At 47.8% G+C, this 24,823-nt stretch overlaps 1 protein-coding gene and 1 long non-coding RNA gene across 2 annotated transcripts; both read left to right on the top strand.

Moving 5' to 3' along the window:
- Nucleotides 1-2,385: 2,385 nt before the first annotated feature.
- Nucleotides 2,386-2,924, top strand: LOC125106527 (uncharacterized). Its single transcript, XR_007129342.1, has 3 exons — nt 2,386-2,492; nt 2,763-2,822; nt 2,902-2,924. It is a non-coding gene; the product is annotated as an uncharacterized LOC125106527 (long non-coding RNA).
- A 5,517-nt stretch (nt 2,925-8,441) lies between these two features.
- On the top strand, nt 8,442-24,754 carry DGKA (diacylglycerol kinase alpha). Its single transcript, XM_047740708.1, is given in 26 exon segments — nt 8,442-8,527; nt 8,963-9,036; nt 9,362-9,491; nt 9,739-9,813; nt 10,269-10,318; nt 10,680-10,754; nt 10,927-11,046; nt 11,160-11,210; nt 11,212-11,275; nt 11,913-11,998; nt 12,131-12,250; nt 12,444-12,462; nt 12,465-12,541; nt 12,755-12,838; nt 13,045-13,118; nt 13,277-13,351; nt 13,763-13,848; nt 13,940-14,029; nt 22,342-22,358; nt 22,360-22,503; nt 22,752-22,816; nt 23,058-23,148; nt 23,430-23,628; nt 23,733-23,853; nt 24,049-24,109; nt 24,379-24,754. Coding segments are annotated over 26 exon segments (2,196 nt in total). The 5' UTR covers nt 8,442-8,463; the 3' UTR covers nt 24,463-24,754.
- Nucleotides 24,755-24,823: the final 69 nt, after the last annotated feature.

Genomic DNA, 24,823 nt, shown 5'->3' with positions numbered 1-24,823 from the left:
GAGGGGTGTGCAAGGCAGTGGGTGCTGCCGGTCGGTCACCTGTCCCCAAAGCCTCAGGGCTGCTGGCGATTTCCACGACCGAGCAGGCGGTGGGCCCGGTTGGGCGGGCAGCCCTGGCTAGCCCTGCCCCTGGGGCGGCCCCGAGGATTCGGGCGGCGTAATGAGGACGGACCAAATTTGCTCTGGCCTTCGACCCCGGGAACCTCCTCAGGCTGGGCCCCGGGGTCAAAGGGCAGAGTGAAGGCTTCGGGGCGGAGCCAGTTAATATTCTAATGAACCTCGTCCAGGTCTGGGCGCTGGGATCCAAAGCCGGGCAACTCGCCCGTAGTCGGGGCTTGTACGGTCACTCCCTTTGCAGTCCGGCCCGCCTCGTGCCTCCCTATTCTTTAGAGGAACCCAAATGTTTTCCCTCCCCCCGCTCTTTCCAGCCGCTGTCGTTCCTTAAGGGCTAAATCCTGCTAAACTAGTTTCCCCTACAGCCTGGGAGCGGCCGGCTGCAGGTTCCTCCCCTCAGGTATTGGCTCTCCCAACTACGTTGTTGGTTGTTTTTTTTCTTTCCTTATTGTTTTACCTTCCTCCAAATACCCCACTTTGGCTTAGGTTAATGTCCAACTGTACCGCTGGAACCCGTAGAGAGGGGCAAATATTAGTGACTACCTCTAATACTAGCTGTGTGCCCACTTAAAAAATAAAAAGGTGAGCGTAATGACTGACCAGGAACTTCCTAAAGCTTTGACATGAAGCTTTTGAAGTTTTCTCAGGTCACAGCTTGTCTTCCATCCCATGCTTTACCTTCTGACTTCCACCAGAGGCCCAACTCAAAAGGTCTCAAAAAGACTCATTTTAAAACTGATTTGCATTCCATACACACTTATTGCAAGTGTTCTAACACTGCCATTCTTAACCCCTACTCTCTTTCAACAATGTGCTTCGGTCTCACTGAGTCAGCATCCTGTCCTTAGCCTTGTTACTAATGATTATCACAGGTGAAAGTGTGGGCTGAAACCTTTAGAAGGATATGTTGCACCTTTCTGCAAGAGCGAATTACATGAAGTGGCCCCTATCCACCACCAACCTTAACCCTCCCTCCCCTTGTGCCCCCAGACATTTTGCCTCTGTTCTGGGTTTGACAGGAAGTGAAACTCAATTGTCTGCCCAGCAGACCTGACTGGGACCCAGCCCTGGGCCCCGGATGTGCCCCCCCACCCCACACAAACACACACCCTGTGAAGGAAGAGGAGAAAGAAGAGGCTGGGGAGAGCAAGGCTGTTGTTTTTTCCTTTCCCTTTGCTCATTGCGGTTTCTTTCTTTCTGATTTTTGTGATGTGGTTGATTAAAGAAATGAGCACCTGGAACAGTAGGCATTATACGCCTCCTCCTTAGATGTTTCTTGGCCTTTCTTCCCCTCCTACCCTCACCAATAACTGACGATGTATGATGGACCACAGATCCTAAAGAAGACACAAAGAAGCTTTGGGTATGACCAATTTCATCCTATCCTTTAGAGAGATCACCCTGGGCCCCACTTTGAAGTCTCAAAAAAAAAAAAAAATCTTAACATATCCAAGGATGGAGTGAAAAACACAGGTCATATGTAATGTGTTATCACCACTAGCATTGTTTGCAAGCAAAGCTGAGTGCCTTAAGGCTTAGTATCATTCTAGATGAGAGGTCCAGGGGCAGAAAACTGCAGGAGGTGCTAGGAGACTTGTTCTTTCTTATATTGTATGTTTAGGATGGCTTAGAGTGGGGAGGCTTTACACATACACACACACACACACACACACACACCCCAAGCCACTCTTTACTGCAGTCCTTAAGTTGTGCTATGTCTTTGGCTGACTACAGAACTAAGCACAAGGGGCGCCTGGGTGGCTCAGTGGGTTAAAGCCGCTGCCTTCGGCTCAGGTCATGATCCCAGGGTCCTGGGATCGAGCCCCACATCGGGCTCTCTGCTCAGCGGGGAGCCTGCTTAAAAAAAAAAAAAGAAAAAAAAGAGAACTAAGCACAGGACCTAGTGCATAATGGGCCTTCAAGAGGTTATGATTCCTTATGACTAAAGAGGTTATATAGGTAGGGGACAGGCCCAGTGGGTGGAGCATGTGATTCGATCTCTGTGTTGTGAGTTCAAGCCCCATGTTGGGTGTGGAGATTACTTTAAAATAATAATTTTTTTTTTAAAAAAGGAAGGGGAGAAAAAGCATGGGAATAGCATGGCCCTTGTCTTTTTTTTTTTTTAAGATTTTATTTATTTATTTGACAGACAGCGATCACAAGCAGGCAGAGAGGGGAGGAAGCAGGCTCCCTGCCGAGCAGAGAGCCCGACGCAGGGCTCGATCCCAGGACCCCGGGATCATGACCCAAGCCAAAGGCAGAGGCTTTAACCCACTGAGCCACCCAGGTGCCCCAGCCCTTGTCTTTTTAAGACTGGGAGACAGGAGCAGAGAGACAGACCTTCTCCAACCCCTGCCTCCTTCAGATCTCCAGTTCAGGTACAACAATACTCCCAAGCCCTATTTCTCAGCAGTTACATTTCTGATAAAAATGAAGGTTTTTTTCCAACAAGCCTGTATGGAAACATTCAAGAATGGCTTAGATCCCTTCATTGCCACTAGAGGGCCTCATGTATTCATGCCTTCTCTCCAACCCCACCAAAAGTATGTCTATATTATGTGTGTATATGCATATACACACACATACATACATCACACAATACAACCTTCCAGTCAGAGCTCTCCCCTCCTTCTCTCTTCTATCACCAGGTGTAAGAGGGAAGATTCCAGGAACTCAAGCCCTGTTACTGTGCCCTAGTTCAAGGACGGGTAGGAGGGGGTTAGCCTGGGTTGGGGCGGGGCCAGGGAGGAGGATGCCTGGTCCCCAGTTCCTACCAGTAAGTCCTAGGCCTCTGTCTATCTCCGTTGTACTCACAGTCAGTCCCGCCATCATCCATGCTGCCCCAAGAGCCTTAACAACTTCAAAACAGATTCCAGACAGGAGGAGCTGAAAGGATCTTCTCTCACCCCTACTTCTGGCGGGGGCCTTTTACAGCACCTGCCAAGGTCAGCAGGTAAGTGGGAGGGTTAGAGCATGGAGAAAGAGTGGACACCGACCTGAGTGCTCCTTGCACCTGAACAACCCGAGAATTAAGGGAAGGCCCTGAGTCGTGAGAGAAGGAGGTGTACTTATATTGGGGAAAACAAGTCTGAGCCCTCTGGGGTTTGGGTTTTAGAGGGGTGAAAAACCTAGAGGCAAAGGTGGGCCTCAAACAGTGTTAAACACTGCGGAGCCCATGGGAGGAGGGAGGCATTTGTATCTCACGATGCAGTGTCTGGGACTCTGGGCTTGCTGCTGTGGAATCTTCTGGGTATGAATTCTGTCAGTGGTGGATGGAAAGGAGTTGGGGAGGGAAATCCCTGGATGGCGGCAATTAGGAGAGGGTCAGACTTTGCCTGGGTGGGCCCCTGCCAAGCTGTGCCATCCGCGGCCCTGCCCTCTATCATGACCTCCCAGAGCTGGGATGAGGGGAGAGGCTATGGGTTGATTAGAAAGACTGGAAGATGGATAGAAACCGAGCTGTCCCGAGGCGGGAAGAAGATGAGAAGCGCAGGATGTGGAGAAAGAGGCGCAGGCCAGAACTCTGGAGATATTGGGGGCGCGGTGGGGGGGGGGATGCGGCTCAGCTTGGTGAACTGGAAACAGGGGCCTCTCCAGACCGGAGTTCCCGTAGTCGGGGGCGCGGGCACTGGGCGCGGGCGGCCAGGCCGGGGCGGGGGGCGGGCAGCTGTGTCGTCAGGAACGGGGCGGCCTCGCGGCGGCCGCGCCTGCCTGATCCGTCCCCTCCAGCCCCGCTCGGGCTCCAGCTCCCGTGCCGGCGCTTCAGCTCCCACCGCGCGCCCTCCGCAGGCAAGGTAGAGACCCCGCGAGGCCCCCGAGCCTCCCACCCTCCTCATCCCCCCGGAGCCGGAGGGGGCGGGGGCAGCGGGAGGGGCCGCTGCCGGGCTGGGTTAGGGCTGCTGGGCCAGAAGGAGGAAGCCCCACAGCTGGAGCGGGTAGTTAGAAGGGTTTGCGCCAGGACGCGGGGGGCAGCTGGAGAGCTGGGCCAGAGCTCCGTAGGCAGCGTCTCCCCAGACCTTCCCCTCCATCCCCCCTGTCACTCGGAGGGATGGTGAAGCTTGGCTCCTAGGGGCCCGAGTCAAGCGAAGTCCGTTTTGGAACCTCCACAGCGCTGCAGGGGTGCACAGGGGTTCTTCTTTGGCCTCCTGGTGCCCAACTTCCCACCCCTACCCTTTCCACACCTGTCACCGGGAAGTTTCTGAAACTACCTGGGTCTGAATCCCACTTTTCACCTCTAAATGGGGGAAGTGAGCTTTACTGAGGAAGAAATGTGACTACTACTGGGCATCTCTTCAGCCTCATTACTATGAGCCCACATCCCCCAACCATGCCAACATCGTAACTTCCTCCTGTACTACACACTCTCCTCTCTCTCTCTCCCTCACACACACACACAACACACACACCACACACACACACACACACCCTTAATCAGGCAACATTACCATCTGCAGTGTTTGTGGAGGCTTAATGAATTTTGAGACTTCAAGGCTAATGATTCCCTTGCCAGGGCCACTGACGAGTAACAGGGATGAAAAGAAAAATAGACCCTCCCTCGGTCCTGGGAAAGAGGAGGAGGATGCAGGCCCTGGTGTGGTTAAGAGATTCAGAAGTCCAGGTAATCAGGCCTGGACCTGCCTCTTGGGTTTCTTGCTGGGTCAGCCTGAATGTTCTGGGGGCATAGCTGACTCTTGAGTAATGATGAATTTATATGATTTGGAATGGGAGTGACAATATTGAAGTGGAAAAGGAAACTTTAAATGTTGGCACTGGCCTTGGAAATCATATTTATTTCTTGGTTATGAGCAATTTTGGTATTTACTGTTTAAAGTAAGATCTAGGAAAGTAGAGGCGCTATGATTTAATGGAATGGACAAAGGACAGGATGTCTGGAATTTGGGTATGACCCTGAGATTGTGGCTTTCCGTCTGGGCCTCAGTTTCCTCCTCTGAAAAGTGTGAGAGTTGGTACCTCCCAGCTCTGAGGATGTTCCAGGAGTCTCTGCCTCCAAGTCAGCTTCTACTTTCTCACCTCAGGTTGGTAGGGGTGGGCAGGAAGCCAGAGGAGGGAAAGGAAGGGTGAGTCACAGATAGCTGGCAGGCGGGCAGCAGACCTCACCCGCCCAACCCTGGCATTCGCCTGGACTAGCCCAGGTATATCCTCAGGGCTGGGATGGAGCAGGGAGGACAAAATTGGACTTGTTACGGTTTGTTAGGGTCCACGATCCTAACAGTTTATGTGCCTTTCAGCAACACGGGCAGCAAAACTTTTGGTGAGACAGTCAGGAGGACAACTGAAAAGATACCAGGAGCCCTTTGTCTGAGGTCCCAGCCCAGAGGTGTCCTTGGACCTTGACAGTCTAGCTTCTAGCCACCTCCTCACCTCCCAAAGGCAGAGTGCAATATCTCAATACTCCATGTCTATGCCTGAGATGACACAACGGGGCAAAGGGTATGACTGGGCTTCCCTGCTCTTGGGAGCCCCTAGAACTGATGACTTCCTGCCACCATTTTTCCTAATGTCCAGATGTGTTTCTCCATGTAACACCTTTGTATAACAACAACAACAGTAAGAGCTAACATTTACTGAATTCTTTCTCTGTGCCATACAACTGCTTCCTCCGTGCCTTACAATAGCTAAGTTTATTGCATGTATTATCTTACTTAATCTCCATGCTGTGACTGATTTCTCCAGGTACACATTTTACCAATGAGGAAACAGGTTCAGGAAGATGAAATAACTCACCCAAGAGCCAGGATTCTAATCCACGCCTGTCTAGTTCAAAAGTCCATTCCCTTAAATTCTACTATAAATTACATGCAAGATCTGGGGGAACTAGGAGGGGTTGTTGTGAAAAGAGAGATGTGTCTTCTCTCCTGTTCATCGTCCCTCTTTTGCTCTCTCCTTGTCACCTTCTCTCTCAGATTTCATTTCCAAGAACCTTGGAGCCATCTAAGATCCCCAGGGGTAATCAGAGAGACTAATTAAGCCATAGAGGCCCAATTAGCCCTAAGACTATTATGTATTCATTAGATCTGTTGGCAGTAGAAGTTGGATTATAGTCATTGAAAAGAACCAGATGGGTGGAGTCCTTTCTCCAGAATATCAATGTCCTAGGATCCCCTTTTTAGTGTTCCCAGAGAGCCCGCAGAGGAGGAGTCATATACTACATAGATGTGGACAGCAGAGATGTCCCAAGTGCAGAGGCTGCAAAGAAGATTCTTGCACCATCAGAAAGGAAATTCTTGTAGGCCCCAACTGCCTCCTTGAGCCTTACCCAACAAACCCTAATAAATGGGCAAAAGAGAGGCAGAAGCCCTAGATGGAATGCCACAGTAAGTGCTTTTTAGCAAAATTCATTCATTCAACAAATATCTATTTACACTTCCTATATGTGTTACAAATTATTTCCTCTTCCTGTCAGGATGGATACTCTGGCATCCCATTTAAGCATATTTAGACTACTATTTTGAACCTATGGCTCCCTAACTTTGCACAATGATTTGTATAAACAATATGGAGCACCTATACCACGCTGGGCACAGGCTTAGGAATTGGGGATATAGTGGGAACAATACTGACAAATCCTGCCCTCGTGGAACTTAGCTTTTGGTAGGAGAAGACAAACAGTAAACAAAGAAACAAATAAATTAGCAACGGTAATTTCCACTCGTGATAAGTTCTATGAAGGAAACAAAGGAGGCTGCTGTGCAAAAGATAGGGGTGTGCTTTGGGAGGGAACGATCGGGGAAGGTCTCTTGAAGGAGCTGACACTTCAGCTGAGGCAAGAAAGCAGCTCTGCCAAGAGTGGGGAAGGGTGTTCCAGGCAGAGAGAACAGTACGTCTCATGGCCCTAAGCAGGGGAGAACTGGCTTGAGGAACAGAACGGAGGGCAGTGAGGATCAGAAGGCGGTGTGTGGAGGGGAGAGTGGAACAAGAGGAGGACAGAGAAAGGCAGGGGCCCCATGACATGGTTCTTGGGGTAGAGCTTTGACTCCCACTTATCACCTGCCGTGGAAGTCCAACCTCTTCAAACTCCAGTTTCTTCCTGTGAAGAATGGCTCTACCAGGAATTTCTTATCTCATAAGATCTAATTGTAATTGTTAGTACAATAATAAGTACCATTTCTTGTAGGCCTTCTATATTGCAGGTGGCATACTGGGTACTTTTTTGTAGGTTATTTGCCTTAATCTTCACAGCTGTGGCAGATAGGAATCATTCTTCCCATTTTACAGATGTATGTGTCCCAGTCACACAGCGGTATCAGAGCTAAGAACAGAACCCAGATATGACTAACCAGTTTGCTGGACTCCTAAACACTGCTGTACTACGCCAGTGTGAGATATTACTTGCTATTGCTGTTATTGAATCTTCCAGTCGAATGACCTCTGAGACTTGGCCCAGGGCCATTGGGCACCGTGATCCATGTGATGGCTCCTCCTTGCTCCCTGGGTCCCCTAGCTGCAAGTTAGGACTCCTTGAACCTAGCAGGGTGCGTCTGAGATTCCCGCACTCAGCTCACCCTCCTACTAGTGGGAAGCGAGGCAGATGCTCAGAGCCTTCTTCCCCTACCTCCTCCCAGTCTCGCGCGCCTGGGTCCCCGCCCTTCCCCAGTGGAGGTCTGAAGGGCGCTGGTGAGGCGGGGCCGGGGCCAGGGACCTGGCCAGAGCTGGTTCTGTGTCGCGCGTCAGAAGCGCGCTAGAGTCGTTGAGGGCGTGGGTGGCTCGGGAAGTGGGTGGCTGAAAGGGGCTGGGGACCGAGGCTGGAGGCGGAGCAAGATGGGATCGTGGCCGGGGAGGCGTGCCACAGAAGCAGTGAGAACCACCCAAACGGGCCGAAGGACCAGGACTGCGGGATCTGAGAGGGGAAGAGATCGCAGAGACTGAGGGTGGCAGGAGAAAAGGTAGAAACGGAGGAGGGACACATCACAGAAACACATATAGACTGGTAAAGCCGGGTGGGGGGAGGGTGAAGAGAGGGCAATGGGGAGAGTCAGAAATGAAGCAAGACAGATTCGGGGAGAAATCAGAGAGATGGAGAAGGATCCAGAAATGGAGGGGAGAGAGTCAGAGATGAGTCAGAGAAAACAGACACAGAGGACAGACTCGGTTAGGGAGAGACAGACTTAGGGAGAGGTACAAGGGGAAAGGAAGTGACTTGGGAAAGAACAGAAATAATAGTAGGAGTGGAGAATTAATGTAGCAGACAGAAGCAAAGTCAGGCAGACAGATGGCTCTTCCTGCCACATACTCTTCCATCTCCTCAGACCTACACTCGGAAGCACAGGTTTCAGACGCACAGAAGTACTACCTAAGCTGCCTTTTTAGTCTTCTTAAGAAAAACGAAAGATGGCCAAGGAGAAGGGCCTAATCAGCCCCAATGATTTTGCCCAGCTGCAGAAGTACATGGAATGTGAGTCTTCCTCTCTGTCCTGAAGTTGTGGGAAAAATTATCCCAGACAATCCCTACTCCTCATCCCCGCTTCCCCTAGTTTCACAGTGGTCGTAATCCAGTTGGCTCCTGACATACTGCCAGGAATATGGCTGGAAACAGAGGAGAGGGAGATGGGGCGATGTCCGTGGTCTCGGCTTTCCACCCACCCTTTTCTGAATCTCGAATGCTGCTCCAAGTCTCAGAGAAGAGATGTAACAGATGTACCACTCTGGCGCATTTGAAATGTTAGTCTTTCGATATTTATCTCTGCATCTCTGTGTTTATTCCTGAATTTCTTCTTCTTCATTTGACTAGAATCTTTTTTCCTGTTGGATGTCTGGGTGGGACTCTGTCAGAGGGCAGGGAGAGCCAAACCAGACTAATGCTTCTTCCCTCATCCTCTTCATACCCCAGACTCCACCAACAAGGTCAGCGATGTCCTAAAGCTCTTTGAGGATGGTGACATGGCTGAATATCTCCAAGGAGATGTGAGTGGCAACTGGGAAATCCTCTCCTTGCCCAGCTCCTCCCATCTTGATTTTGCTACTCCGCTGGGATTCCCAACTTCCAGGGATTATTCTGGGCCCTCCCCTTTCTGTTCTCCCTCTAGATACCACAGTGTCCATTGTTACCACAGCTATTGCTATAGGAGAAAGCAAGAGATTCTAATGAGGACTCAGCCTTGAGAAGAAACCATAGTCTGCTTGGATGCTTCTTAGCCCTACACTTGTCTCTGTCCTTGCTACTCCTAGTTCTTCAGTCCCTGCCTCCCATCCTGCACACTCCCTAGGGTAATGCTTGCTCTCATCATAGGCCATTGGGTACGAGGATTCCAGCAATTTTTTGAAAATCTATCTGGAAGCAGATAACGTTCCCAATCACCTAAGCCTGGCACTGTTTCAGTCCTTCAAGATGGGTCACTTAGAAGACACTGTGAAAAATGGTATGGTCATGAAGGTGGGACTGGGCTGGACTTCCAGAAGAAAAATCAAAGTAGTATGGGTTTTGGGGTGAGAGTTGAATTGAATTACATTTTGGAAGCAGGGTTGGGGAAGAGAGGTGAAGGATGGCCATTCTGGTCTAGGAGGTGGAGGGAGGAAAGTTAAAGGAAAGAGTTGGAACAAAGGAAAAGAGAAGAGCCAGAGTGGAAAGACCCCTAACCTCAGATCTACTGTCCTTTCTGTAACCAGATGTGGTGTATCTCAGTGATGTCTCCTGCTACTTTTCCCTTCTGGAGGGTGGCCGGCCAGAAGACAAGCTAGAATGTGAGTTGCCATCCTGGACTGGGAGAAGGAAAGAAAGGAGAGTAGAGGGGAGGGGGTATTTCCCAGCCTTCCTTTCCTCATTTTTTCAGGACTCCTAAAAGCTGACAGGGCCAGACAAAGGTGGGGCCAGAGTATGGGCTCATTTCCTCTGTTTCCCAGACTTCTTATCCCTAATGCCATGCCAGTTCCCATGTCCTGTATTTTTTTATGTGGGTGGCCTGGGTTTTTCTGGGGTTGTGGGAGGTGTGTTCTGTCTCCCCTATTAGATTCACCAAGGGTTGAATCCAGGCCTGTTTCCCCCTCACCTTTTTGTCTCCTCTCTCGGTCCCAGTGCCAGGCTCTGGGCTCTTCATCTAAAAGATGTCTCCCCACTTCTTTATTTCCCCTGTATTCTGTTATGAATTTGGGGGCTATTCCTCACAAACTGACCCTGGCCCCCCTAAAACACCCCACAGTCACCTTCAAGCTGTACGACACGGACAGAAATGGGATCCTGGACAGCTCAGTGAGTTGGGGGACCTGTATGCTGGCCAAGGGAGTATGTGTCCATTTGTCTGTGCCCTCCTGTCCCAACTCTTCCAGGATCTTAAGAAGCAGAGGAAGCTAGAGGGAGAAGCCAAGTCCTCCAGGACTAAATTTGGGAGTGGGTCCCCAGATCTTGGCTCCTTAAAGAGGAGGCTAGAGACATGAATTGGGAGCTGCCTTGCAAACATACCACCACACCTAGACACTCATTTACTTGGCAGAGATACCCTGAGAATGAGAGGTGGCTCTTGGGTGGCCCCAGGAACCCTGATTTCTAGAGACGAGTTGAATGGTGGTAGTGAGGTTGGGATATGGCTGTGGCTCTACCTCTTGGCCCCCAGGAAGTGGACAGAATCATCATACAGATGATGCGAGTGGCTGAATACCTGGATTGGGATGTGTCTGAGCTGAGGCCGGTAAGGCAGTTTTTCCTTCATGTCCCTCCTTGTGCCTTCTCTCTGGTGAATCCTGCATCTATCTATGCCATTTCTGACAGGCGGCCGGTTCCCTTGGCAAGGATGGCTGGGCTGGATGTCCTAGGGGCAGAGGTGTCAGACCACCCAAAAGTCCCCTCCATTCCCGGCTCAGATTCTTCAGGAGATGATGAAAGAGATCGACTATGATGGCAGCGGCTCTGTCTCCCTGGCCGAGTGGCTCCGGGCAGGGGCCACCACCGTGCCATTGTTAGTGCTGCTGGGGCTGGAGATGGTGAGTAGGAGAGACTTGTGGAGACGGGTAAGATAGCTGCCTTGGGTTGTGTGTGCCAAGGGCTGGAGCTCTAAGGGCTCAGGCTCTCCCTAGCATCTACTTTGTCCTCCCAGACGCTGAAGGACAATGGACAGCACCTGTGGAGACCTAAGAGGTTCCCCCGACCCAGTCTACTGCAACCTGTGCGAGTCAAGCATTGGTCTTGGCAAACAGGGGCTGAGCTGTAACCGTGAGTGATGGAGCTGGGGGGTGTGGGGGCAAAAGGACAGCCCAGCTACCTGCAGGAGCATGCTGCTTTGACCTTCGAGAGATCTGGGTTCAAGTCCTGGGCTCTGCCATAGGCTCATTAAGTGGGAAAGACACACAACTTTCTCTTCCTTTCTTTCTTTCTTGAAATACAGTTGACACGTAAGTTACATTAGTTTCAGGTGTACAGCATAGCCACAGAACATCTTTAAGCCTCAATTTAAAATGAGGTTTCCTTGACTGAAAATGAGATAACTGTGAGCATGAATAAAGTGGATGCAAGAAAAGTACTTCACATGGGGCATGCCCATACTGTAAGTCTGCAATAAAAATAGCTGCTATTATTATTGTTATTGCTGTTGTTAAATCTAGGCCTCCCTTGCATCTTCCAACTGAGTTCCTGGCATTTAGAAGGAATGGGAGTAGGCATGGGGTAGCCATTGCTCTTTCACGGGGAAGAGTGACCAAAAGGCACAGGTCTTGGAGTGAGCCCCCACACTCTCACAGCAAGGGCTTATATGTCTTGTTTAAGTGAATAATCCCGCCTTACAACCAAGGGTAAGGAGGAGATAGGGTGAGGGGCTGTAACTAAGGCTCTGACCCTTTTCCTTCTCGCCCAGTCTGTAAGTACGTCGTTCATGACCAGTGTGCCATGAAGGCCTTGCCTTGTGAAGTCAGCACCTATGCCAAGTCTCGGAAGGACATGGTGTGAGTGATCCCATGCCCACCCCAATACCAGCTGCATCCTGGCCCTGCCCCTAGCCAGTTTCTGCCCTCAGCCCTTCCCCTAGTCTCTGCCTCGGACCCTCTCAGATAAGGGATTGCCTTTCTCCCCAAGGTCCAGTCACACGTATGGGTGAGAGGAGGCTGTGAGTCTGGCAGATGTGACCGCTGTCAGAAGAAGATCCGTATTTACCACAGTCTGGTTGGACTGCATTGTGTGTGGTGCCACCTAGAGGTCAGTTTGGGAGCTATCCAGCCTTCCTTGGAGCACCTCCCTAATCTACCCTCTGCGCTGGTCTCCCTGACAGCAGCTCCCTCATAGCCACAGTTGCCCTTGCTTCCAAGGACTCTCTTTCCAGTACCAGACCCTCAGAGTTGAGAGGTGACAGGTTCCCTCCATGATGTCTGTATGCCCACCTGTCTTTCAGATTCATGATGACTGCCTGCAAGCATGGGTCATGAGTGTGACTGTGGTCTGCTCCGGGATCACATCCTGCCTCCATCTTCCATCTATCCCAGTGTCCTGGTGAGACCCTTAGGCAGTGCCTAGGAGGGGACAGGAGGAGTGCATCCCTGATTTAAACACACTTACACACACACACACACACACACATGCACACGCATGCCATGGCCTTTATAGCAGAGAGCCTATACTTTCAGGATTCGAGTCAGACCTTTATATGTTTAGGGATTCACATACAATCCAATTTTCTTTCCCTTTGCTTCTCTCCCTTTCTAGGCCTCTGGACAGGAGCGTAAAACTAGCAAAACAAGCCAGAAGACTATGGATGACTTACATTTGAGCACCTTTGAGGCTCTGCGGGTACATGAAGGGGGTGGGTTTTTCTTGGCTGGAGCCCTCATAGGAGGGAATGAAGTGGGAAAGGTGGGAATGGCACTTGTTCTCTACAAGCCTCACAAGCATCTCTGGGGACAGGCCAGCCTTCTGCCACTGTCTCTGGGGCCCATCTTAACTCTGAGAAAATCCTGTTTTCCTTATCCTTGTTTTTTTTTCCCCCCCAAATGCAGATTGACCCTGTTTCTAACACCCACCCACTTCTGGTCTTTGTCAACCCTAAGAGCGGCGGGAAGCAGGGGGAGAGGTGAGAAGAGACATACTGGGTCTTCTAAGATGGAGAAGGAGGACCCATAGAGGTTGGGAATCTGTGTGTATGGAGGAGACACCTTGAGAAAGACATCAAGAGGGTGGAGTACAGACTGTCCATCCCTTACCATAAACTCTCCTTTTTCCCTCATACAGGGTGCTTTGGAAATTCCAGTATCTACTCAATCCTCGACAGGTATTCAATCTCCTAAAGGACGGTCCTGAGCCAGGGTGAGTATAGGTTGGGGCTGTATTGTAGTGTTTCTATGTGTCTGCCTGTGTACGTTGGAGGAGAGCAGAAAAGAACACATGTCGGGGAGAACAGGGCTAGGGGACCCCAAGAAAGCAGAATCCAGAATGCTGCTTTTACTAGTGTCACTGGGTAACCCCATACACCTGAGTTCTCTGGTTCAACTTTGTTCTGCTCTCAAAACATGAAAATACCAGTTTCTCCCTAACCACTGATGAGTGGCTATAACTTTCCCAATTGTATTTTTTTCTCTGACCTTAACAGAAATAAGTCTTTTGACAAAGGGAAAGGGGGTCCTAAGGAATAAGAGATAAGAAGTAATCTGCCTGTCCAGGAGTTGGTAGACTCAATCCTATTGTCCTTCTCATCTTCTCTCTTCCCTTTTATCTCAGGCTCAGATTCTTCAGGGATGTCCCTGGTTGCCGGATTTTGGTGTGTGGTGGAGATGGCACAGTAGGCTGGATTCTAGAAACCATAGGTCAGTACAGGGAGAGGCTCTGGGAAGGGCACTGGGGCACTGGCCTTCTAGAGCTAACTCCCTCCATCTATCCCCTGACCTGCTTCCCTAGACAAAGCCAACATGCCTATTGTGCCTCCCGTTGCTGTGTTGCCCCTGGGCACTGGAAATGATCTGGCTCGTTGCCTAAGATGGGGAGGAGGTAAGTGGTTAGAAATTGTTTTCCTGGGAGAGGGAGGGAGTTGGGTAGGAAAGGAAAGGCACATAGAGAAGGTGTCTAGGCATTGTTATAGAAAAGAGGGTTGGGGAAGAAGAGGGACATGGATGGGTGGTTACCAAAGTGGATTGTCCCCAAGGAAGGAAGCTTGGGATGAAACAAAGACCATAGTCTGAACCTAGAAGGGTCAGGGTGACAGTCCTCTTCCCTATACACCTAAAAATATCTTCTGTTTCTCCAACCAATTCTTAGGGCTCATAGAATCCAGAAATACAGAGGACAATGTGGGAATAAGAAAGATTGTAAAAGAGCTAAACCAGATGTTCAGTGATGGAGCTAGCAGGGAGCTTGGCCGTGATTCATTCAGCCACTCAGCCAGTTAATCAGGGGTCATTCATTCATTTATAATCATTTCTTCCTAAGTCAATTGCAACAGTTTCTTAAATATACTCTGGTCTTAAATATATTCTTCAAATAGAAAGAGTTCAAAGGATGGTCTTAGTAGATAAATAGGTCAGGGTGGAGCAGGTTGAGTCCGAGTTGTCTTTTTTTGAGGCTGTTGGACTCAGAGTCCAGCTCGGAGATCTTGCAGAAGTTTATAGAATAGGGGGCTGCTAAGGAAATTGAAAAGCACTCTAGATAGAAGTTGTGTAAGGCCAAATGAGCCACCAAACAGCATGGTAGTGCATGTATTAGGGAGTGTGAGCCCATTGGTTATGAATGGGACATGCAGTACAAGGTGGGGAATCGGGGGAGGAGAACTGAGTTGAACCGAGTCCAGATTACGGAGGGTCATGAATGCTGTGCTGAGGAGTTTTTTAATTTATCCTGACTGAGATTGAAAGCAGACAGCCCACAGAAATGATTTGTATTGTTTTGCATTGTTTGCCTTGCAGTGTTTAAAATTTTTTAAACCTTGCCTATTTCTAAGAAGTGGGTCACATATTCTTCAGTTCACCACGATCTCTTCAGCTCTCTGCTAGTCACTCGTTCACTTCACCTTTCTAGCCGCTGAGGCATTTGAATGTGCAAACCCTGAACCATACGGAACTCTTGAACTTATGAAAAATGTAACTCAAAGAAAAATAGGCTTATATATGCCTATTTGCATATACTTACATATATAAGTACATATACATATATAAGTATATGCAAATAGGCATATATAAGTCCTCTATATATACGTATGCAAAAAACCTGTTGTGTATATAAAATATTATTCCAGAATATAGAAATATCTAATACATATTATTATAATCTAAATCTCATAGTAGGGACACCTGGGTGGTTCAGTGGTTAAGCAATCTATCTTTGGCTGAGGTCATAATCCCAGGGTCCTGAGATTGGAGCACCAAGTCAGGCTTCCTGCTCAGCGGGGAGTCTGCTTCTCCCTCTCCCTCTGCCCCTACGCCCTGCTCTTGCTCTCTCTCACTCATTCTCTTTCTCAAATAAATAAATAAACTCTTAAAAAAATAAATCTTGTATATAAACATAGAACCAATTTTTTTTACCAGTTTTTTTTTAGATTTATTTATTTGAGAGAGAGAGAGAGAGTGTGTGGACAGGAAGAGGGACAGAGGAAGAGGGAGAGAGGGGGGGAGAGAAACAGACTCCCTGCTGAGCCCAGAGCCGGGAGCCCCTCTCAGGGTTCGATCCCATTACCTAAGATCATGACTTGAGCCAAAATCAACAGTCAGACACTTAACAGACTGAGCCACTCAGATGCCCCTGGCCTGTTTTTAAATCTTCATCATCTAATTTTGTGTTGACTTAAATAGTAGACACTTTGAAATTATGTATTTTGGGTCTTTACTGTGTGTTCTGCAAATGAGACTGTCATAGTAGTTTCTGCCAACTGAGACTAAATCATGAAATAATGATATAAATACAACACTAAATTTGTTTTTGAAAATTTGTGTTGATACTGAAAAAAATCATAAGATTTGCAGAAGAAGAGATGAAAGGAGTACCACAATGGGAGCTCTGTGGAGAGTGGATTGGAGGAAGGAGACAGGATAAAAATTACCTGTATTGCAATAGTCTGGTCCAAAGACACTGAACCCCCAAGCAAAACAACAGCAGCGCAGTTCATGACACTTAGTAACCAATGGGTTGTGGAGGATGAGAGGACAAGTCTAGGACATTTCTGATTTGGTGGACTGAGCATATGGATGCCACTTAAGATAGAGCATACAGGAGGAGAACCAGTTTAAGGAAGATCGATTCCATTTTGCACATGTTAAGTTGGGATGTCAGTGGAGCATCCCGATGGAAATGTGTGCTGAGTAGTTACAAATAGGTATTAGAAAGATACATGTTTGAGAGTCATCTGCTCCTAGGAGATATTGACATCCTGAGGGTAAATGGGTTACCTCAGGGAAAGAAGAGAAGAGGGACAAGGATGCAATATCTGATTTGAACACCCTATTTAACCGTTGAGCAGAAGAAAATCCATTATTAAAGATGTCTGTGTTAATGTACTATTGTTACTATTAGAAATCAATATAAACAGTGGCCTTAAAACAATACAAATTTATTGTCTTACAGTTCTGGAGGTCAGACATCCCAAATAGGTCCCTCTGTGCTAGAATCAAGGTGTTAGCAGGGCTGTGGGCTTTTTTGGTTTTGTTTTGTTTTTTAAAGATTTTTTATTTATTTACTTGACAGACAGAGATCACAAGCAGGCAGAGAGGCAGGCAGAGAGAGGGAGAGGAGGAGGCAGGCTTCCCACCAAGCAGAGAGCCCGACGCGGGGCTCAATCCCAGGACCCCGGGATCATGACCTGAGCTGAAGGAAGAGGCTTTAACCCACTGAGCCACCCAGGCGCCCCAGAGCTGTGTTTTTCTAGAGGCTGCAGGAGAGAATTCTTTTCCTTGCCTTTTCCAGTTTCTAGAACCTGCCTGTATTCCTGGGCTCATGGCTCTGCTTCCATACTCGCAGCGTTATCACTCCAACCTCTGTTGCCATTGTCACATTGCTTTCCATACACTTATTTCTTACCTTCGTCTTTCACTTATAAATAAGGAACCTTGTGATTATATTGGACCTGCCCAGATAATCCAGGATAATCTCCCCACTTAAAAATCCTTAATGCTGGGGTGCCTGGGTGGCTCAGTGGGTTAAGCCTCTGCCTTTGGCTCAGGTCATGATCTCAGGGTCCTGGGATCAAGCCCTGCATCAACCCCCGCATTGGGCTCTCTGCTCAGCAGGGAGTCTGCTTCTGCCTCTCTCTCTGCCTGCCTCTGCCTACTTGTGATCTCTGTCTGTCATATAAATAAATGAAATCTTTTTAAAAAAATCCTTAATGCCTAGAGTAGGGGCAGCTGGCTGGCTCAGTCAGTAGAGAATGGACTCTTGATCTCCAGGTTGTAGAGTTCAAGCCCTGTGTTGGGTGTAGAGCTTACTTTTAAAAAAAATCCTTGGGACGCCTGGGTGGCTCAGTGGGTTAAAGCCTCTGCTTTCGGCTCAGATCATGGTCCAGGGTCTAGGGAGCCCCACATTGGGCTCCTGCTCAGTGGGGAGCCTGCTTCCCCCCTCTTTCTCTGCCAGCCTCTCTGCCTACTTGTGATTCTGTCTGTCAAATAAATAAATAAAATCTTTAAAAAAATCCTTAGTTTAATCACATTATCAAAGTCTCTTTTGCCATGAAAGGCGACATATTCACAGACTCTGGAGATAAGAATGTAGACCTCTTTGGGGCACCTGGCTGCCTCAGTCAGTAGAGCATGCAACTCTTGATCTTGGGGTTGTAGTTCTAAGCCCACATTGAGTGTAGAAATTACTTAAAAATAAAATCTTTTTTTTAAAAAAAGAACTCAGGGGCGCCTGGGTAGCTCAGTCAGTTGAGTGTCTGACTCTTGGTTTTGGCTCAGGTCATGATCTCCAGGCCAGAAGATCTCAGGCTGGGCTCCTGGCTCAGCAGGGAGTCTGCTCCCCCTCTCCCTCTGTCCCTTCCTCGTACTTACGCACAAAGGTGAATGTGTATGTGCTCCTTCTCTTTGAAATAAATTTTTTTTAAAAGGTCATAGACATCTTTAAGGGACCACTATTCTGCCTGCCAAACACATTAAGAAAGGAACAGTCAGAGAGGGTCCTCTTTAGCTTAGAGAAAGGTATTTTAGAGGCCAAATGAGTTTCATGAGTAAAAAAGAACTAAAGATATACTGTTGGTTTTGGCAGGAATTATTGGCAATCTTTGCCAGAAGAGTTTCAGCAGGGTGGCATGGCAAAAGGCAAATTACAGTGGGTTGAACCATCAGTGGAATATGAGAAAGTGGAGACTTACTTTTTTTAATCTTTTTTTTTCCTGATTACAAAAATAATACATGCTTGTGGTAAAAAATAATTCAAACATTTCAGATATAAATGCCCAAAAATTCCCTGTGATCTACTCCCTAAGTTTTGGAATCTATTCCTCCATGTTTTTCTTTCTAGATACATACTAATATGTACTTAAACAATGAGATCATTCTATTGATGTTTTTCTTCTTTTTTTTTTTAAACTAAACAGTTCATTGTGGTTATCATTATATTTCAGTACAGTCAGATTTACCTCACCTTTTTACTACTGAGTAGTATTCCATTGTGTGACTATGTCATAATTTATTTAACCAGTCCCCTATTGATAGACATTTGGGTAGTGGCCAGTTTTTTATTACCAGCCATGCTGCAGTGAACACCTTGCACATCTATCTCTGCACACAGATATGAGAATTTCTCTAAGTGATATTTCTAGAATTGCTGGCTCAAAGAGTATGAACATTTTACATTTGGCTAGTTATTTCCTTTTTAAAAGTTTTACAAATGGGGTGCCTGGGTGGCTCAGTGGGTTAAGCCTCTGCCTTCGGCTCAGGTCATGATCTCAGGGTCCTGGGATCCAGCCCCGCAGCAGGCTCTCTGCTCCGCAGGGAGCCTGCTTCCCTCTCCCGCTCTGCCTGCCTCTCTGCCTACTTGTGATCTCTTTCTCTCTGTCAAATAAATAAATAACATCTTTTTAAAAAGGTTTTACAAATAAGAAACAAGTAAAAGTTACACAATAATATATCAGTACATTTTCACTGTAAAAGACTTTACAAAGTAAAATATGTAAGTGTTCACATATAGATCTCTTCCTCTACTCCCTACCAAATCCCATGTCCTTCCCCAAAATAACCACTGTGTCCTATTTGTATTCATTTTCCTGTTTTTATATGTACACATACACACACGCACACACACGCACACACACACACACACACACAACTTTTAAGCAAACATAAATGGGAACATACTATAGAGATTGTTCTGGGACTTCTTTTTTTTTTAAGATTTTATTTATTTATTTGACACAGAGAGATCACAAATAGAGAGGCAGGCAGAGAGAGAGGGGGAAGCAGGCTCCCCACTGAGCAGAGAGCCCGATGTGGGGCTCGATCCCAGGATCCTGAGATCACGACCTGAGACGCAGGCAGAGGTTTAAACCATTGAGCCACCCAGGCGCCTCTGGGACTTCTTTTTTCATTGAATAATATGTCCTGGAGATCTTTCCGTGTTAGTACATATAGATTACATTGTAAATTCAACAGTTGTACGTTATTTCTTGGCATGGATTTGCCATAATTTATATAACCTTCCCCTGCTGAAGGGCATTTAGACTGTTTCCAATTTTTTGTTGTTTTCAATTTACATGTATGTCCATTTCTGTAGGAGAAATACCTTATTTTTTAAGATTTTATTTATTTATTTATCAGAGAAGAGAGGGAGCACGCACACATGTGCAAGCAGGAGAGCAGCAGATAAAGGAAGAAGCGGGCTCCCACTGAGCAAGGAGCCCCAAAGTGGGACTCGATACTGGGACCCTGGGATCATACTGGGACCCTGGGATCGTGACCGGAGCCAAAGGCAACCGCCTAACCAGCGGAGCCACCCAGGCGTCCCTGTAGGAGAAATTCCTAAAAGTGGAATTGCTGCATCAAAGTGTTTGTTTGATAAAATTTGATAACATTTTGATAAAAATTGCCAAACTGCCTTCCAAAAATGAATACCAATTTGTGCTCCAACTAACAGCATATGAGAGTGCTGGTTTACTCATAATCACATAACACTGGTTTTCTCAACCTCTTTATACTATGTCCATACAACAGGCAGCAAAAGTTAACCAATTGTTTTAATTTAAAATTGTTTTAATTGTTAGTAATATTGAGCATCTTTTTTTAAAGTTTTTATTTATTTATTTGAGAGAGAAAGAGAGAGAGCAGGAACAGGGAGGATGTTAGAGGGAAGGGGAGAAGCAGACTCCCCACTGAGCAGGGAGCCTGGTACAGGGCTCCATCCCAGGACCCTGGGATCATGACCTGAGCCAAAGGCAGACGCTAAATGACTGACCCACCCAAGTGCCCCAATACTGAGCATCTTTAATCTGCATATTGGTCATTTGTATTTCTTTTTCTGCGATTGGCTTATCTGTGTTATTTGCCAGTTTTCTACTGACTTTCTAGATTTAGTGATTTATAAGCATTTTTCAGATGTTGGTGAAGTTAGCCTGTTATATGTGCTAGAGATACTTTTTCCAATTTGTATTTTTTTAGGTGTGTGTTTATTTAACCATACAGAAGTTTTAAATTCTAAAGATTTACTTATTTATTTATTGGGGCACCTGGGTGGCGTTCAGCGTCTGCCTTCGGCTCAGGTCATAATCCCAGGATCCTGGGATCAAGCCCCGCATGGGGCTCCCTGCTCAGTGGGGAGTCTGCTTCCCCCTCTCCCACTTCCTCTGCTTGTGTTCCCTCTTTTGCTGTCTCTCTTCTGTGTCAAATAAGTAAATAATATCTTTATTAGAAGAAGATTTATTTATTTGGGAGAGACTGCGTGAGTACACGTGCATTGGGGGGAGAGGCAGAGGGAGAGAAGAGAATCCCAAGCAGACTCCCCACTGAGCATGAAACCTGATGTGGGGCTCGACCCCACAACCCTGAGATCATGACCCTAGCCAAAACAGAGTCCGATGCTCAACGGACTGGGGCACCCAGGAGCCACGGGAAGTTTTAAATTTTAATATAATTGTATTTACCAGGGACACCTGGGTGGCTCAGTTGCTCTGCCTTCAGCTCAGGTCATGATCCCAGAGTCCTGGGATTGAGCCCCGCATGGGGCTTCTTGCTCAGTGGGGAGCCTGCTTCTCCCTTTGTCTGCCACTCCTCCTGCTTGTACACTCTCTCTCTCTCTCTCTGATGAATAAATAAATAAATTTTTTTTAAAAAATTGTATTTATCAGTCTTTCCTTTTTTGGCTCCTAGTTTTTGTATTGTGCTCTAGAACAGCCTTTTCCACTCACAGATTTCAAAAACATGCACTCACGCTTTCTGCTAGTCCAAATTCTGCTTCACATTTTGCATTTAAATTCTTTGCTCATCTTAAATTATTTTGGTATAAGGAGTGACTTCTACATCCAACACCCTTTATTGAATAATCTGTCTTTGAAATGCCATCATATAATAAATTCCCATGTATATTTGAGGCTATTTGTAGGCACTCTGTTCCTTACTACTGAACTTTTTATTCTATTCATTGTGCCAGTGTCACAGTGTTTTGATTCCACTGCTGCATGCTGTGTTCTCTCTGGTAGAATAGGGAAAGAAAGTGTGTGTGAGAGAAAGAAAGGGAGAGAGACTCCTTATTAATCACTCATCTTTTTCAGCATTTTGTATTTTTCTGGCTGTTATCTCTAAACTTTCAGATGAACTTTGGTTTTATTGTTAGATGCATACACACATTGGAAACTTGGACTCTCTATGACAGTGTGGAGAAAAGGGTCCGGCAGGGGCTGACCTTAAAATTGCTCCATCGGAGGGGCGCCCGGTGGGTTCAGTCAGTAGAGCATGCAACTCTTAGTCTCAGGGTTGTGAGTTTGAACCCCACGTTGGACATAGCGCTTACACTTAAAAAGAAAGAGAGAGAGAGCTATGGGAGTTAGGACAAAGCACCCTACCCTTTCTTTCTTTTTTTAAAGACTTTGTTCATTTATTTGTCAGAGAGAGAGAGCACAAGCAGGGGGAGCTCCAGGCTCCCCACTGAGCAAGGAGCCTGATGTGGCACTCGATCCCAGGACCTGGGATCATGACCTTAGCTGAAGGAGATGCTTAACCAACTGAGACACGGAGGTGTCCCATACCCTACTATTTCACTGGCTGGGGCTAGGAGGGTCTGGTCTGCAGAATCAGGGCAGAGGATCACTAGGAATCTATGGGGTTGGGAGCTGAGGAAAAGGGCCCTCTGAGACCCCTGGTTCAGTTCTAATCTGTCTTCTCCCCCATCCTTAGGATATGAGGGACAGAATTTTGGGGAAGATCCTCAAGGATTTAGAGATGAGTAAGGTGGTACATATGGATCGATGGTCCGTGGAGGTGATACCTCAACAAACTGAAGAAAAGAGTGACCCAGTCCCCTTTCAAATCATCAATAACTACTTCTCCATTGGTGTGGTCAGTGAAGTGGGGTATGGGGGCAGGGGAGGAAATATGGGTTAAGCAGTAAGAAGCTAGAGCTGGTTAGAAAGAGGAGGTAGAAGTTAAGGGAGCTGTGACACAGGGAAATGGTGGGTGGGGTACAGTGGTGAGAGTTGCAAGAAAAGACCATGGGACATACTGCTACCAAATGGGGGAGTTAAAGAGAGTGTTCTGTGCTGAGAGAGGAGGCAGGCCTCTGATCCTACATGCCCTGAACTCCCCAGGATGCCTCTATTGCTCACCGATTCCACATCATGCGAGAGAAATATCCTGAGAAGTTCAACAGCAGGTGAGGGAAAGGAGGGTGGGGGTGGACATACACAGTGGCAGGGACCAGGCTGTGGCCAGGTTTGACTCAGAGCACTTACATGGCCCGTGGCACCTGGGAGAAGCCCCTTAGCCAAAGCCATCCTCTTCCCTAAGGACCAGAGTCAGGAGGTTGATGTCCTTCCCTGTCACTTAGCCTTCCTCTGCCAGCACTGTGTAACTTGTCCCCTCCCTCTTGGGCCTTTATATTGGCACTGACACAGAATGAAGAACAAGCTATGGTACTTTGAATTTGCCACTTCTGAATCCATCTTCTCAACATGCAAAAAGCTGGAAGAGTCTTTGACAGTCGAGGTGGGTATGATGAGACCCAACCCTACATGCTTCTCACTTATTTATCTTAGTTTCTCCCTCCACAGGTGCCCTCAGGAACTTCCCCCATTTTAAACCTATTACTTCAATCTCCCGGCTCTCCAATCCCAATGTCCCAGGTTTTCAATACACTGGTCCCTATTTCCTGCCATCCTTTGCAAACCCCCAATTCCCTGGCCTTCCCAGTTTGTCATCTGGTGGGGGGAGGAGTGGTGTCCATGATGATGCCAGGAGGGAAGGACTTATGCTCTCCTCTTTCTCAGATCTGTGGGAAACCACTGGATCTGAGCAGCCTGTCACTAGAAGGCATCGCTGTGCTGAACATCCCTAGCATGCATGGTGGTTCCAACCTCTGGGGTGACACCAAGAGACCTCCTGGAGATACCCATGGGATCAACCAGGCCTTAGGCACTACAGCTAAAGTCATCACTGACCCAGATATCCTGAAAACCTGTGTACCAGGTGAGCAGCCTTGGAGCTGAGTGGGCAGGACTAAGGGGAAGGGGTGGCTCCCTTTGGAGGCACACTGCTCCTCCAAAACCCATCTCCTTACTTCCCACCCACAGACCTAAGCGACAAGCGGCTGGAAGTAGTAGGGCTGGAAGGTGCAATTGAGATGGGCCAGATTTATACCAAGCTCAAGAATGCTGGACATCGGCTGGCCAAGTGCTCTGAAATCACCTTCCAGTAAGGAAAACTCTGGCCAGGGGCTCTGAGGGAAGGAGGGGGGACACGAGAGCAGAAGGGTCATGGGGATGGTAGGGAGGAGCTCTACTAGGACAGTAACTCAGTAACAAAGAGTCTTTCAACCAAGCTAAGAAACAGAGTTTTGGTATTCAGTTGGTAAAGAAATCTCCACCAATCTGCCTTGGCTTCCCACAGCACCACAAAAACCCTCCCCATGCAAATCGATGGAGAACCCTGGATGCAGACACCCTGTACGGTGAGTGTCCCTTCGCCTGCCCAAAACTGAACCCTCAAGCTTCATGGATCCTAAACCTGCATTCCACAGCTTCCTTATGCCATCCCATCTCAAGTTCCCTGTGCATCTTTCTTCCCAAATCATGGTTTCTTAGCCCCTGGCCTTCCTGTCATGGCCTCTCTAGGACCCTGGTAAGTCCCCTTCACCCCACAGATTTACCCTCAAATCTCTACTGCTCCAGTCCCAAGGGAACCAGGTCCTGCCTCTGAACTTGACCCCTTCCCTTCCAGATCAAGATCACCCACAAGAACCAGATGCCCATGCTTGTGGGCCCACCCCCTCGCTCCTCCAATTTCTTTGGCTTCTTATGCTGAGGGGGACACCTCAGCCTCCAAGCCAGCCTTGAATCCACCTCTTCGTTCCTGGACTCTACTCCTAGGCTCTGTACATTGCTGCCACGCCCTCCTGCCAGCTCAGGGGAGTGTTCCTCCACCCTCACGGTATTTATTATCCTTGCACCACCTCTACTTTCCCCACGCACACGTACACACATGCGTGTGTGCATGTACACACACACCCACACCCACACCCACACCCACACCCACACATTGAAAGTGCCTCATCTGAATAAAATGACTTTTTTCCCCACACTGGGATATCTGTTAAGTAAATGGTACACCTCCTTCCCATATACCTCCCCTCCTCAAATGACATAGATGCTCCCAGAAGCAAGAA

Source organism: Lutra lutra, chromosome 8, assembly GCF_902655055.1.
Source record: "Lutra lutra chromosome 8, mLutLut1.2, whole genome shotgun sequence".
NCBI classification, from domain to species: domain Eukaryota; kingdom Metazoa; phylum Chordata; class Mammalia; order Carnivora; family Mustelidae; genus Lutra; species Lutra lutra.
The sequence above is the reverse complement of the archived record's forward strand: the minus strand, read 5'-3'. Positions and strand labels throughout refer to the sequence as shown.